The sequence below is a fragment of the Sabethes cyaneus genome, chromosome 2 (assembly GCF_943734655.1).
Source record: "Sabethes cyaneus chromosome 2, idSabCyanKW18_F2, whole genome shotgun sequence".
Lineage (NCBI taxonomy): Eukaryota > Metazoa > Arthropoda > Insecta > Diptera > Culicidae > Sabethes > Sabethes cyaneus.
Genome location: NC_071354.1, coordinates 202,425,917 through 202,439,716, shown reverse-complemented (window position 1 = coordinate 202,439,716; position 13,800 = coordinate 202,425,917). Strand labels below are relative to the sequence as shown.

Below are 13,800 nucleotides of genomic sequence, written 5' to 3'. Positions count from 1 at the left end.
CTTCCGCTTGATACATCTCCATCCATTCGTCACTAGTAGCTACTGCTCGAAACGCACACTATTTACGGTGTTTTTACCTATCTTTGGAGGTAAATTCATACTAATTTCTGTAACATTTGAAGGAACAATGTCAGCCTGTGGAAGCTCAGATAACGATGATGTATTCCAATACGACTTTCTCTTCATCGTTTGAAAGGGCAGGCTGAATACCCTTTCGATTCCCAGCATATCTCGATTTCATCTTGTCCTCCAGCGTACTCTTTGGAATTGCATATTTATTTGCTGTTCCACGGATAGAAGCTCCTTTTCGTACTGCAGTTACTGCTTGGTTCAATATCTCCTCACGCATTACTTTAGAAAAAAGTTAATCAGTTACCATTAATAGTTAAGCTGTCCGGATTTAAAAACATCTTGATGTCTTGGTAGAAAATCCGGACAGTGTAATTAATCATTAAAATACACTTTATTTCAGCATTTTAATTAATAATACTTCCTCACTTGATTAAAACTTACTATTTGTATTAATTCTAAGCTTAAGAAACGGTTGTACTAGTGATAATAAGTTCACAAAACCGCTAAAACTGAAGGCACTACTTCTTAATAATCCGAAACAACTCGAAGAAAAAAGACACTGTTTGACAGCAACGTTACGTTTGGATTTATTTTAATTATGTCGCGCAGCCTACTTAACTTCCGCTTATGTTTAAATGATCTGAGATATATTTGAAAAGCTCTCCACATAATTACACCTCATAAATAGCATAAATTTCTATAGTAATTAGGATAAATTTATGAAGGTGTCCGGATATTGGTACCGTCCGGATTTTGATGCAGCATGGTATAGTACGAAGTGCTTGCCGGAAGTTGCCGCCTTCATCAAGAAATATCACGCGAAGGAAGATGCGGTCTTTCGACCAGACCGCATTATATTGAAGCAAATCAACGAATTCTAGGGCTCTCTTTTTTCGGTGTTTATTAATCTAAAAAAAAAAAAAACAAAAATCGACCAAGCTCCGAAAAACTCTAATCTATACGGGTCTTATAAGGGTTAAGATTAAGAGTTCGAAGGAGACATGGCTGGATTCTCGTCGTTGAAGCCAACAACAAGAAACAGAAACTACTGTCAAATCGACAATTACTTAAGATCCCTTTGCGATTGGAGCAATTAAATGACATGAATAAATCATTTGCTTATTCTCACCGACGCGATTTTATGCTATCGCTGCACATCAATCAGCAGAAGTTTAATGTTGAAGTTGCACTAGCTTTATTCAACTTTTGCTTTCATACTCGTTCGCCTTTGGTTATGCAATTTGCACATCGCCGTCCAATTCACCACTCAACCAGTTGTTTTCCATTCTTCCATCAGCTATGTCTCAACCACCACATAGGAAATGTTGTTTTCATTTCCACTCATTCCTTTTGCATTGGAATATGGAGTATGGAATCGAAAGAAAACATTGCCCCGTTTTCGGCACCATACATATGTATATCCAACAAATCAGACACCTCCCAGGTGCCAGGTCCCAACATACCAACAACCCACTAATTACAACATACCTAAGCGGGCTAAGAAGCTGCAAAGAGGTTTCACCATCACCATTAGCCATCGTCAATTTTTCTACTTGTGAGCTCATTAGCATCAGTAACGATTATTTTGGCTGAAGTCACAAATAACTAAACACGTGTGTAGGTCACTTTGGATTTAGGTGGGTCTACGTCAGCCGTTAAACACAATAGCATAAAAGGAAGTTAATTAATGTTGATTTTAGTTGCATAACATAGAACGGCTATACAGCATAGTTATAGAATTTTTTTTAACTTTTTGAATTTTAATTTGGTGTTGTAGAACAACAATAGGTGCTGGTTGATGTTAATGTGAAATAATACACACGAGATTTGTTCGTTCAAAACATAAACGTCCAGCAACAGGTGGGTTAAATCCATCCGAAGTATGTGGATAGTACGTGTCAGAACAACACTGAATTCTTCTGCAACAATCAGATCAGACATAGTTTTTCGGGTTGAATTAATAAGTTTCAAGAATTTAGGTACTGAAATTAGTTCAAAGTTTCCATCGTCATTACGACCGGTGCCATGCTTTCGGCGAAGCTTTTGAGGTGTTTTTCGTAGTTCCTCTCTTACCCTTTCTTGCTGTGTTGTGTTTACATTTGTTTCGACGCAGCCAGGCGCCCGTTCGAACTTCGAATAAGCGCTGTCCACTTTCCAACCGTGCCCATTATAACACACCGTTGTAGGTGTATGCCTTCCGTTGTCAGGGTGACGATGTGGTATTAGTTGGCACACGTACACGAAGTTTGTAGAAGTACGTTTCAATCGTCGCAACGCAACCTAACCAGACCAGATGCCCAACCATTGATGGGGTGAGTCAATTCAATTCAGTACGGTAACGTTGGTCGCGTAGCGTCTCATTTTTCAATTCTTGCCCGACACACTAGAGAGGGATTTGTGGTTTTGTTTTGTCATTCCTACGGGTGAGTTTGGTTTTTGTTTTTCAAGCCGGATTAAGTGAAAGTTTTGTGAATCAGAGCGATTATGAATGATTTACTGAATACTACAAGCGGGACCCAGATTGGGCAGTTCAGTGTTTAGGTCGAACACCACACCCATATTTGACGCAGCATTAGTGAAGTCAAGCCATGAAATGCTCAGTGCTTTGTTTACGTATAACAGTTCAAAATTGTCTAAATTCAAGTGGAATATAGAAGCAATACGCAACAAAGTTCAATTAATGGGGTGACTTGATTAACTACTCCCTTGCGTGCTAAGTGAAGACACTCCCTCAGGTTTTAAGTGACCACCTGCAAGCGGCTCTGTGTTTGTGTTCTGGTGTTTGCGTACGTTTCAAAATAGATGAGACACTACTACCCTTATCGCGATAAAGATTTTATTCAAAAGTCCAAAATGTCAGCTTTCGATAAATCCGGTTTAAGTCAGTATCTTTATGTTTTGCATTTGGCTTTAAATAGTTCAGAGGCCTACTCATCTAAACAAGTGGCTCAATGGTCTAGGGGTATGATTCTCGCTTTGGGTGCGAGAGGTCCCGGGTTCAAATCCCGGTTGAGCCCGCCTTTTTTTTGTCGGAAACTTTTGTTGAGTGGTTAATAACAATAAATCATTTTTACAAATAATATATTCTAGTTTCTAGAATCTAGATAAACTATGCTTAAAACGATGAGAGCAGCCAGTGAACATTTCTGACGACAAATCGGTGAAACCCAATAAACGTAGATTGAACGAACAAACGTGCTCGTAATTCAAATTAGGGATGGACCGAGGATGCCAATGATTCGATTTGTCAATGTTTATATTCCCTTTTGTTACTATGGATAGGTAGTTCTTTTGAGGAAAACGGAACGAAATTTCTATTTTGCATGCATGAACAGCTGGATTGTGCAACAAGTATAAATATATTCCTAACACATAGCTTTCGGATTTGGTTTTGTTTATCATCATGATGAATGTTAAAAAGATATGGGTTAGACTCATGACAAAAGAAGAAAATGTTGGTGAATGGTGAATGGCGAATGGTGAAATAAAATGGAATGTGGTTGCTCAGTCTCGTGGGGATTTTCGAAGTCTATTTCCATCGCCCGGCTAGCTCAGTCGGTAGAGCATGAGACTCTTAATCTCAGGGTCGTGGGTTCGAGCCCCACGTTGGGCGGAAAGCTTTTTTATTTATTGTAAACTTATGTCGCTTTAACGTGAGGGATTACGTTCCGCATTACTTCCAAAAGTTTGCGCATTTCCGAAATTTGCGAAAAAACAAACCGCGTAAATTTCAAAAATTTGCGTAATGAGAAAGCCTTGTAAATTCCAAAAATAGGTATCAAAATAGTCGCATAGAGTAACAACCGCGTAAATGAAGTATTATTCCACTCACACATATAAAGATTTTTTGACATTAGCTGTGGTCCTCGCTGCAGCTGTTTGCAGTAGGAATAATATCAACAACATCAAATTCCAAACTCCCGGATCCTCTCCTTCACCCTTTGCTTTCCTCTTACTCCTACATAAACGAGCCCCAGCTAATGTCATTTTCGTTAGTGACGAAACTGCAAATTACTTCATTCCAGATTTTGCGAAAAAACGCTTCAAAAGCGACACTGACGTAATTACATTTCTTGAACAATATTAATATTAGTGACCCAATCATTCGTTATTTATCCTGGGGATGTAGCTCAGATGGTAGAGCGCTCGCTTAGCATGTGAGAGGTACGGGGATCGATGCCCCGCATCTCCAACGGTTTTTTGCATCGAAGCCAACAGCTTATGTGCTGTCCTTTGTCGTTACCACAGATTACAGTTATTCAAGCTATTACAGTTATTCAAGCTTACTACAGTGTGCATAATATAGTTTGAAAATGCTAGCTCACTACCGCCATCTATTATGGGTATTGACACAATTCATAAATACCTGGCTTTATATCGGTAATACAGGTGGTATTCTTCAGAAGCGACTATAATTAACCGGCCTATAGAAACCCGTCTCTCGTTGCTTAATTATCGACATTTATCGATAATTGTCGATAATTACCGATATGCTTTTTTCATTCTTTATTGCACAGCCTTTCAGCCTGCGGCTGGTTCACATTTTATATCTTTTAATATCATCATTATCCTTAGAAGTTTCCAGTTGGGGAATAGTGATTGATGCACGGTCTACAATTGATTGTTTACTACACGCAGCAAAATAGCAAATGTTTTCACACGTAGCACTTTTACTCTTGAACATCTGTGTTGTTACATTCCATGATATTAATGTCTCAAGAGTCAAAATTATTTAAAATTTAATCAGTCATTACTACAGCGAATTCCAAGCAGTTAAGGTTAACAATGATTAATTAAAATATTTTCACTTTAATGTTATCATAACATGTGCTTACCAAAATAAATAAACGACTCATTTAAATGCGGTTCACAGTATTTTAAAAGCTTGTTCATTTCAGTGGGATCATTTTAAATTGGCAGTACATATTTCGTTCGTAGTCTATCGTATGCATGTTAATTAAATAGTCTTATAGCTGTGTTGGTCAAAATTGAAAATCGGAAAATAATCCTTGCTGTGTTTATCTCTGAAATTTCTAATCACCCTTCAGTTAGAATGTACCCAATCGCATAAATAACTAGTTTACTCCATGCTTAATCCAAATTTCGCCTATTTCAGATCAAAGCACTCGAAAGCGTAAATCCCCGGGTCAATGTGAACCTACGTCACGTTTAGGAACGGTAAATTGGTTGCAATCAGAGAGTCCACACGCTCCACAGAGTGTCGCAGCCTTCTAGTTGCTAGTTGCCGGTCAGGCCGGCTGGATTTCCGATCGACAGCATTGAACCGGCCAGGAACGGCCTCGAAAGCTGCGCTCAGCAAATAATGTACCATGTCAACGATAGACGAACGTGTCGCCTATTTAGATAATCCTTACTTCAAAGGTCACATCTACGGTAATTTTAATCCGTTCTACGTAACCATCGCGGTCTGTACCGTGCTTGCTGTTTTTATCTTCGTACTGAACATCGTCTGTGGCTGCTGTTCCAAGCATAAACACTACTGGCAGGACCGTCATACAGGTGAGCAGGGATAAAGAAAGACGGAATTTACCACAAAGCAGCCAAACACTAGCTTATATTATTAGATGCTTTAATGTGTTGCACAGGTAAAAGTTTGGCTTTATAAACGACTTGCAACAGATGCGTCATTTTTAAATTAAAGGGTATATGCTTGAAGTGGAATTATAGTCATTATTGAATTATGCGATCGTTTCCTAATACGTTAAAACATTGCTATTTTTTTCGTTTCAGGAAATCGTTGGTTAGTCTCGATCTGGTCTGCTACTCCTCACAAGCAACCGCCTTTGGATTTAACCGAGCTAAAGGACGTGCGTTCCTTCCAACCAATTAATGTAAGTAGTTTTTCAATTTCAATTGCTTTCATTCTCGACTTGGTGACATGTATAATTTTTGTTGTTGTTACTTTAAGTGACAAAAATTTCAATGCTTTAAAACTGTAAAAAAGTCCCGCTATATACGGCTCCCTCGCCGAATTACTACGGCTAAAAGTTCCATATTTCCTGTATCAGCATTGCTTCCAGCAGCTAAATGCTACGTAGCATTTGATGCGTAGCATAATTGATTGCCTCTGGCAAATATATTTGTGGCATTGCACACCCATGGGACCGGAGAAAACTGTTTTCAGCTATGTTACTAATTGTCCTACATATATACCTGCTCTATAACCGTATTGCGCTCGGTTTTGCCTACCGCAAATGGCCTGGTATAGGTTTCTATTGATCTATTGGGGATCAACTGCAGGTAGTGTTGCAATTTAGCTAATAAAACATTTAGAGATAATTAAATTAACATAACCTCTCGATCCAGTCCGAATAATGATGATATTTACGTCGCAATTAGTAACAAGTAGGGGCACATGTTTTTCAGGGAAACATCCTTTTACCTATAGAGTGACATTAGCTTGCCTTCAAAATATGATTTTTTGCAACTCTTTCACTAGTTGTTATCATAAGTACGCATTAGATCATAAAGTGCATAATTGTTTTTACACAATGAAAATTGCGCCACAAATAGGGAACTCTTCCCGTGAAACAAACGAATCGACGCAACAGTGTAACGAGTGTAACCAACGCAGCGCAGCAGCGTCGGGACGACGAAAACCGGACGAGGTAAATCCCCCGGGGAAATCAAATTTGTTTTCCACAGAATGAACATTTTCCGGTTGATCGTCGATGGAGCTTGTACCGGGAAAATTGGTCGTCAATACACATACTTTGAATTGATGGGTGGTGGTTGGAATCTAATGAGTTTTCGTTTTAATTGACTGCACATCACGCATTCACTTCGTTTCCTTGCAATGTGGAATTGTTGAATTGGGTATTTTTTAAATTATCGAAATAACAACTGTAACAATGTTTTCCTGAAATTTTCCAAATTGTCGCACAAGTTTCGCGATTATTATAAATGAATGTTATCAGGGCAAATTAAAGTTTTAAAGCACAATTTGTGTTCCCTTCTAAAGTTCATTAATGCAAATATTAGTTTGCAAGAATATACAAATGGATATACCTATACTGTGCAGAAGCAGATTCCTTTTTCAACAAGCTCAGTGAGTAAATTTTCAACATTCCAACCAGCGCTGCTGGTTGGTTGGTTGCTCTCATAACACTCTAGCCAAGCCCCCGGCACACAAGAATGTAATCAACATGAATATTAAAACCACACTACAAAGTACGGGTTGAAGCTAATCTGTTCCGTACGGCGGCGCGGCGTCATTTGACCTATCGCTCACTCTGCTAGATGATAGCATATTTTCGATTGCAATTCCCAGAGATCGCAGCTTCTATCGCATATTCCAGCCATTTGCAGGCATATATCTGTCTATTTATGATACCGTAGTACAGTGGAACGTACGTATGTACCAATAATAAAATAGCCTTTTCATCAGGGACACATTCAGAGAACACAAAGCGATGTTAAAATTATTATACGTTTCCTACATAAGCAGGGGTTGACTTTTAGTTAAATGCTACACTGTGTCGAGTTGACAACAGTAAAAAATTAGATGGTTAGGTACCGCCTATAAAAACATAAAGAAAAGACATCCAGGAAACAATTCACCTTGTAAATTTCCCAAAAGCGAAAACCGAAAAAGCGAAAGCCGCGGCAGATTCTGGAGTTCGGTACTGCGAGAAGATGAGAGTGCGAGCGACACTCTCCACTTAACCAACCTCGATTATTAATTTGTCACCCTCCGCTTGGGTATGAGCTTGAGAATAAACTTGGGCGGGTAAAAGAACGGATAAGGAATTCACGCCCGGAGTGTAATTTACCGGTCGGCAGAATAGAAAAAAGCGATTGGAGAACTCGCCTAGGGAAATAGAGTAGGTGGGGAAATTCCCCTTTTTCGGTAGGGACCCGCTGTATGGAGAAAATATACGAGAGTTGTTCTTGAAAAGTCTAGCAGGATTTGATTTGATTTGTATTTCGAATATAGGATCTAAGTCCTTTACTCATTCTCAAATCTTGACTACAACATAGGATTACAAATAAAATAAATTTTGTACACGCACAAGAACTTACAATACATTACAATTGTCTTAAGATGAATATAAATAGCATTGGCATAATTGTCCTCTAAAGTATTGGCTGATTACATCCAAGCTCATGCCAAAATGGTTATAATATGTGATAATTGAACATGGCTTTACAATCAGTAGTAACGCCAAAATCCTTAATAGCCGACGTAGATGGTTTTGCCCGATAGTGTAATAGTTTCACAGGAGGTAATGTAGACGGCTAAAAGGTATGACGTAATATTTCGTGACGTGAACTTGCATGCCATTTGGAGTACACCATCGTAAGAGAGAGAGAATTAATATAGCTGTTGCAGTTGAAACCCGTAATAATCGACGTGCGACATTCGGTTTTGTTCTTGTTCTGTGTGTCGCAAATACGTTGCACGTGGTGCGCTGTGTTCGCACATTGATGCGCTATACAGCGCACCACGCGCGACATAGTTGCGACACACAGAACAAGAATAAAACCGAAAGTCGCACGTCGATTATTACGGTTTTCAACTGCAACAGCAATATCGCCTTGGGGAGCGCAGTCTCAGTTTCATGGAATATCTTTCGTATGCGAACATAAGTTTAGAACAGCTCAAACGGCTGCACAGCTGGAAAAAGACTAAAATCCTTCACGGGATATGGCCCTGACAGTATCCCGTCAATCATTCTGAAACGCTGTATGAAGGAGCTAGCGGCACCGCTTGCAGCGGTATTCAACCTATCTTTGGCTATAGGCATTTTTCCAAACTGCTGGAAACAGTCATAATGTTTTTCCTGTCTTTAAAAAAGGTTGTAAACGACTAGTCTCGAACTATCGGGGTATAGCTGCATTAAGTGCGACTTCTAAACTATTTTTGAGTTGATTATTCTCCAGAAGCTATAAACACTACATCTCGTCGGATCAGCACGAATTTGGTGATCACATTTCTTCGTCGTTACCTGTTTGTTCTGGAATTCCAAAAGGAAGCCACTTAGGACCGTTTTTATTCCTGCTGTATCTGAACGACGTTAATTCCATTTTGAAATGCGCGAAACTCTCATACGCTGACGATTTAAAGCTATACCATACGATAAAGCAACCACATGATATGAGTTTTCTGCAGGAGCAATTGGAAAGCTTCGCTAAATGGTGTCAAATTAACCGATTGTCGCTGAATGTGTCTAAGTGCTCGGTAATCTCATTTGGGCGAAAACATTCACTATTCCACTATGACTATGCCTTGGCAAGCGTACGTTTACTGCGTCAATCCACAGTTAAGGATTTGGGAGTTTTAATCGATGCAAAATTAACATTCGAGGATCACATTTCATACGTGGTAGCAAAAGCTTCTTCGCAGCTGGGCTTTTTATTTCCTTTCGCGAAAAAGTTTAAAGACTTCTACTGCCTGAAAACACTCTATTGTTCAATTGTGCGACCTGTACTGGAATACGCGTCTCCCGTCTGGTCTCCTTATTACCAGAACGAAATTCAACGCATCGAGGCTATTCAGCGAAAGTTCATCCGCTTCGCTTTACGTCATCTCAGATGAACGGATCTACGAAACTTATCCAGCTATAAAAACCGTTACATGCTGATCGGCCTGGAATTACTAGAGGAAAGACGCAATGTGGCAAAAGTATGCTTTATTGGCGATCTTCTGCGAGGTAACGTTGATTGTTCAATACTCAGCATGCTGGACATCAATATACGTCGCCGCAATCTACGATATCACTCGTTTCTCAGTATTACTCCAGCTAGGACGAATTATGGTCTACATGAACCAGTGCGCAGTATGTCTCGTCTATTCAATCAATGTTACCATGTATTTGACTTTAATGTGTCTCTAGAAATCAACAAGTGTAATTTTAGACGTGTTTTATGTTAATAATCTATACAGACGAGAATTATAAATACGTTAGTTAGTTAATTCTGTCATTGGGGGGATATTTTACCTGTTGACGTTAATAAAAATAAATAAAGAATTGAAATTCCGCGATTGTTCTCAATGTCGTAGATATTTGCAGTCTTGTGATATTGGACTGATGAATCCGACTTTCCACATTGTTGGGAAAATGCCACAATCTAGTGAACGATTAGACATGATTGACACGGGTGTAGCGAGGGATGTAGCAAATTTAGAGTGACTATATACAGAGTGGCGACAATGTCAAAATTGGAATGAAAATTATCTGTCAGTGTCATTCCAATCGAGCAGACGACCTATCCAACGCGTATGCAGGAAAGAGAAAGAAAAACCTTGGAAAAACCGCACTGCATACATTTGGGATGACTTGTCGCCACTCTGTATATATAGTCACTCTAAGCAAATTGTTTAATGAACGATGGTGGCAGACTGTCTCAACCAGGACCTTTTGAGGAATCTACGGACGAAAGTGCTTGTTTCACATCTTCGATGGACACAAGCAAGTGGGGCAGATGCATGTTGTAATGCGCTATGCCGGTCAGTCAATCCCGATGCTCGTCCGGTATATGAGTAGGATGAATGTTCGAGACCACACCCTTAAAGAAGCAGCAGCAGCTACCGCGGAGTTCGCGCGAGTGTCTTTCAAGAAAACGTCTTGCAGAATACCGCCTTTACGTCTAAGCTTCTTCACAAAAGTCCAGAATGTCGATGGATCCCGTTTTGCGTTCGCCGCACGTACGTAAAACCTACTTTTGGAATACTGTGTCCAGTCGGCTAGAGTACAGCACTTTCATGTCGTGAAGTAGCCGCTTGTTGATAAAGTGTCTTCTGGCTTTTCGTAATCTGTTTCTAAGATTTCGCAACTCAGGGGTCCACCAAGGTTAGCTGAATTGCACTCGGGGCAGTCTTTGTCTAATAGGGACACAGTCATAGACGATATCGAAGATTACATCATAAAACCGCTGAGCAGCGTGGTCAACATAACAATCAGCAAAAAAGTGTTGCCCAGTCTAAGGATTGAAGGCGTGTATAAATTGCAGCTTCGTCATAGGAGTCAGAGTCAGACAAACTAACAGCGAACTGTTGCGAAGTCTTTAGTAGCCCGAATGTAGTCAATTTTAACAATAAAAGATCTGTGATGAGCGTCAAGTTAAGTTTTAAAATTCCACTGGGGGATTCGAAGAGTTCAATTTTGCCAGTGTAGCTAACGAAAGTCAAGTCAAGCAGTCGGTCGTTCGCATTACGAATATCCTGAATCTGTTGTAACCTATATACTAGAATAGATTGAGTCAGGAGAATTCAGACGAGGAGGAGTTCAGACGAGGCGTTAATAGGAATGTAACTGTAGTCAAATTGTAGTCACCCAATACAATGACTGCATCAGTCGTTTAAGCGAAATCACATAGTTGTTGCACACATGCAACAACTATGCATGGTCAGGATAAACAAGTGTGTCTTAGTTTGGTCTTATGTAGACACAACATATATATACAAGACTGCATTGGCAATGATACGCATACCGCGACTTGCTCCAAACTGTTAGCGTTAACCAAGGGAACCAACTTACATCACAGGTGCTTCTTAACTTCTACCAGCACGCCACAGCCCTGCAGGAGCTGATATGACGGTAAGCGCAATGACGTCATAGTCGCGAAGGTCTTTGGTCTTCGTGCTTAATCCATGTACACTCTGGTAGTATATTGTTAACGAAAGTACAGCTTTGAGGAACCGGACGAGAGAGTGCTTGAAGAAATGAAGGCCAGACGGACGGCTAAAGCGGAGCAGAGATTAACGCTTTGATGATTTGAGAAATAAGCATACTTGCCATTTATGGCAGCTTGGAGAACCCCTTCACCGCTCCCATACAGGACCGGAACGAATGTTGAACGCTGGATGCAGTTGAGCGACTGCGCTGGGGGATTCAGGGTTTCATAGTGCCTACTGCTCTTGTAGAACTACGATTTGGCTGGACAATTAGATTATCTGAACAATCGCGGTTGACACGGCTGTATCTTAGGGGTGCCGCAGTGTCAGGATACCAATTAGGATTTACGTTGAGGTCCGGTTCGCTACAAGTATGTTCATATGTTTTCCAACAATCTGCGTTGGTAGTCTTCGAATTCCCGAAAGTATATATTGGATTCTTGGAGCTGTCTTCATGACTAGACATCAGTTTTGTGGTCATCCAGTTTTGTCAGAATGCGGGAAAACGCATTAAACAGTAGCGAAACGAATTCTGCGATATCTAAAGGGAATCACGTCGTTGAAGTTGGCCTGCCCGAAGGAGTCTAATAAGAGTTTCGACGGCTACAATGACAATGACGATTTGGAAAATGGTTTCGACGACACTCGTCAATCAGGTGCAGGCTACCTCTATAAGCATACAAGTGGTGCGATTTCGTGCAGCTGTCCGAAGCAGGCTACAGTTTCTCTGTCTACTGGGAAAGTATAGATCCACCTGTTTCAGTTTCGGCGGCGATTGTAGAAACTTTTGTGGTAGCGTGAACTAAGCAAGGAGTTGTATGGAACATCTAAATCTAAAAGTATTAAACACCTGACAAGGAAATCGGGTATTCAATTTATCGAACACTATCGAGCTAGACTAGTCCTGATTCTTTCACGTCAATCAAACCTTTGATCAATTTAATTCGTTTGCCAGAAGGTTTCACCGGCTTTTACGATACTTTTAAATATACCTTCGAGAACTCGGAACAGTTTACGGGGTTTGCCACATTTTATTTGCAGTTTTAATGGTTTCACACTATTGATAATGAGACTCGATACTAAAAGCCTAGAACGGACAAATTGATAATCGTGTGTGATTGCTAATAAATAAGAATTGCTGCTGAATATATATATTTAAATGATATTAATCAAGCATGTTTATTGAATAGACAAAAATAAGGAATCATTTTTCATAGGCAAACATTTAGCCAAACGCTTTCCATGCTAAATCTAAATCAATATTATTTCCTTTATCTCTTCAGCCGGATATCGAGCGTCCGGTCGAGTACACCGTGTCCCATCATCGTCCGCAACACCAGGTGCCCCCGCAGCATTTCGGTCGCAGCGGCTATCCGGAGGAGTACGTGGAGCTGCACAAACGCGAGAGTGACATTTGAGGAACGACGAACGGTTTTAGAACGCGCAAAGATGGCCTTCATTGTTGTCTACCCGGCCGTGGCCATGCTGGCCATGTTCATTGTATTAGTCATCATTTTGATCCTGCGGTGTGGTGGGCGGCTTGGATTGCGTCACCACGCTCTGCCGGATCGAAATGACCTGGAGGAGCATACCTACGCCCAGAAAGTTAGCTATGCCTGACGGTTTGTGTTCATTGGCAGAGGCCCAGATGGAGGTTGTTCGAAGGAGGATGGCAGAAAGCAACCAAATGTATCCAAGTTTAGATTGTTAGTTTGTAGCTATTTTATTCTGACTTCTTTCGGTCTTCGACCGCTTTCGTACAGCACAATCAGCAATCAGCAGCAGAAATCAAATTTAGATCAAAGAAGCAATAATCGGAAGAATGTTGTCTCCTCATCGAAAATCGTGCATCAATCGTAGAATCTCAAACTGATTTGTTTTCTTTTGCAATCAATTTCCTTTGCAGCTTTTTCAGACGCTTTCACATTTTAAGATAATTTTACTTTTTATTTTTTTTAAATCAAAGACTCTGATTTGAAACACATTCCCTCCAGTTTTAACTAATCATTTAAAGTTTTAGTAGTTAATTTGAGTTCTTTTTTATCAATATAGATAAGCAATATACTACGACATTCCCTTAATTTTAATTA

At 40.1% G+C, this 13,800-nt stretch overlaps 1 protein-coding gene and 3 non-coding genes across 4 annotated transcripts; all 4 read left to right on the top strand.

Annotated features, from left to right (window-relative positions):
• The first annotated feature begins 2,379 nt into the window (after positions 1-2,379).
• On the top strand, positions 2,380-13,245 carry LOC128734786 (uncharacterized). Its single transcript, XM_053829131.1, has 4 exons — positions 2,380-2,495; positions 5,189-5,592; positions 5,824-5,924; positions 12,994-13,245. Exons 2-4 carry the CDS (start codon positions 5,403-5,405, stop codon positions 13,126-13,128), a joined length of 426 nt encoding a protein of 141 aa, XP_053685106.1. The 5' UTR covers positions 2,380-2,495; positions 5,189-5,402; the 3' UTR covers positions 13,129-13,245.
• Positions 3,018-3,089, top strand: Trnap-ugg (transfer RNA proline (anticodon UGG)). The gene has a single exon. It is a non-coding gene; the product is annotated as a tRNA-Pro (tRNA).
• Positions 3,613-3,685, top strand: Trnak-cuu (transfer RNA lysine (anticodon CUU)). Its single transcript has one exon. It is a non-coding gene; the product is annotated as a tRNA-Lys (tRNA).
• Trnaa-agc (transfer RNA alanine (anticodon AGC)) lies at positions 4,192-4,264 on the top strand. The gene has a single exon. It is a non-coding gene; the product is annotated as a tRNA-Ala (tRNA).
• Positions 13,246-13,800: the final 555 nt, after the last annotated feature.

Coding starts and splice junctions, on each gene's coding strand:
- LOC128734786 (XM_053829131.1), top strand. CDS start 5,403: ATGTCAACGATAGACGAACGTGTCGCCTATTTAGATAATCCTTACTTC. Junction 5,593..5,823: donor CTGGCAGGACCGTCATACAG/GTGAGCAGGGAT, acceptor TTTTCGTTTCAG/GAAATCGTTGGTTAGTCTCG. Junction 5,925..12,993: donor GTTCCTTCCAACCAATTAAT/GTAAGTAGTTTT, acceptor TTATCTCTTCAG/CCGGATATCGAGCGTCCGGT.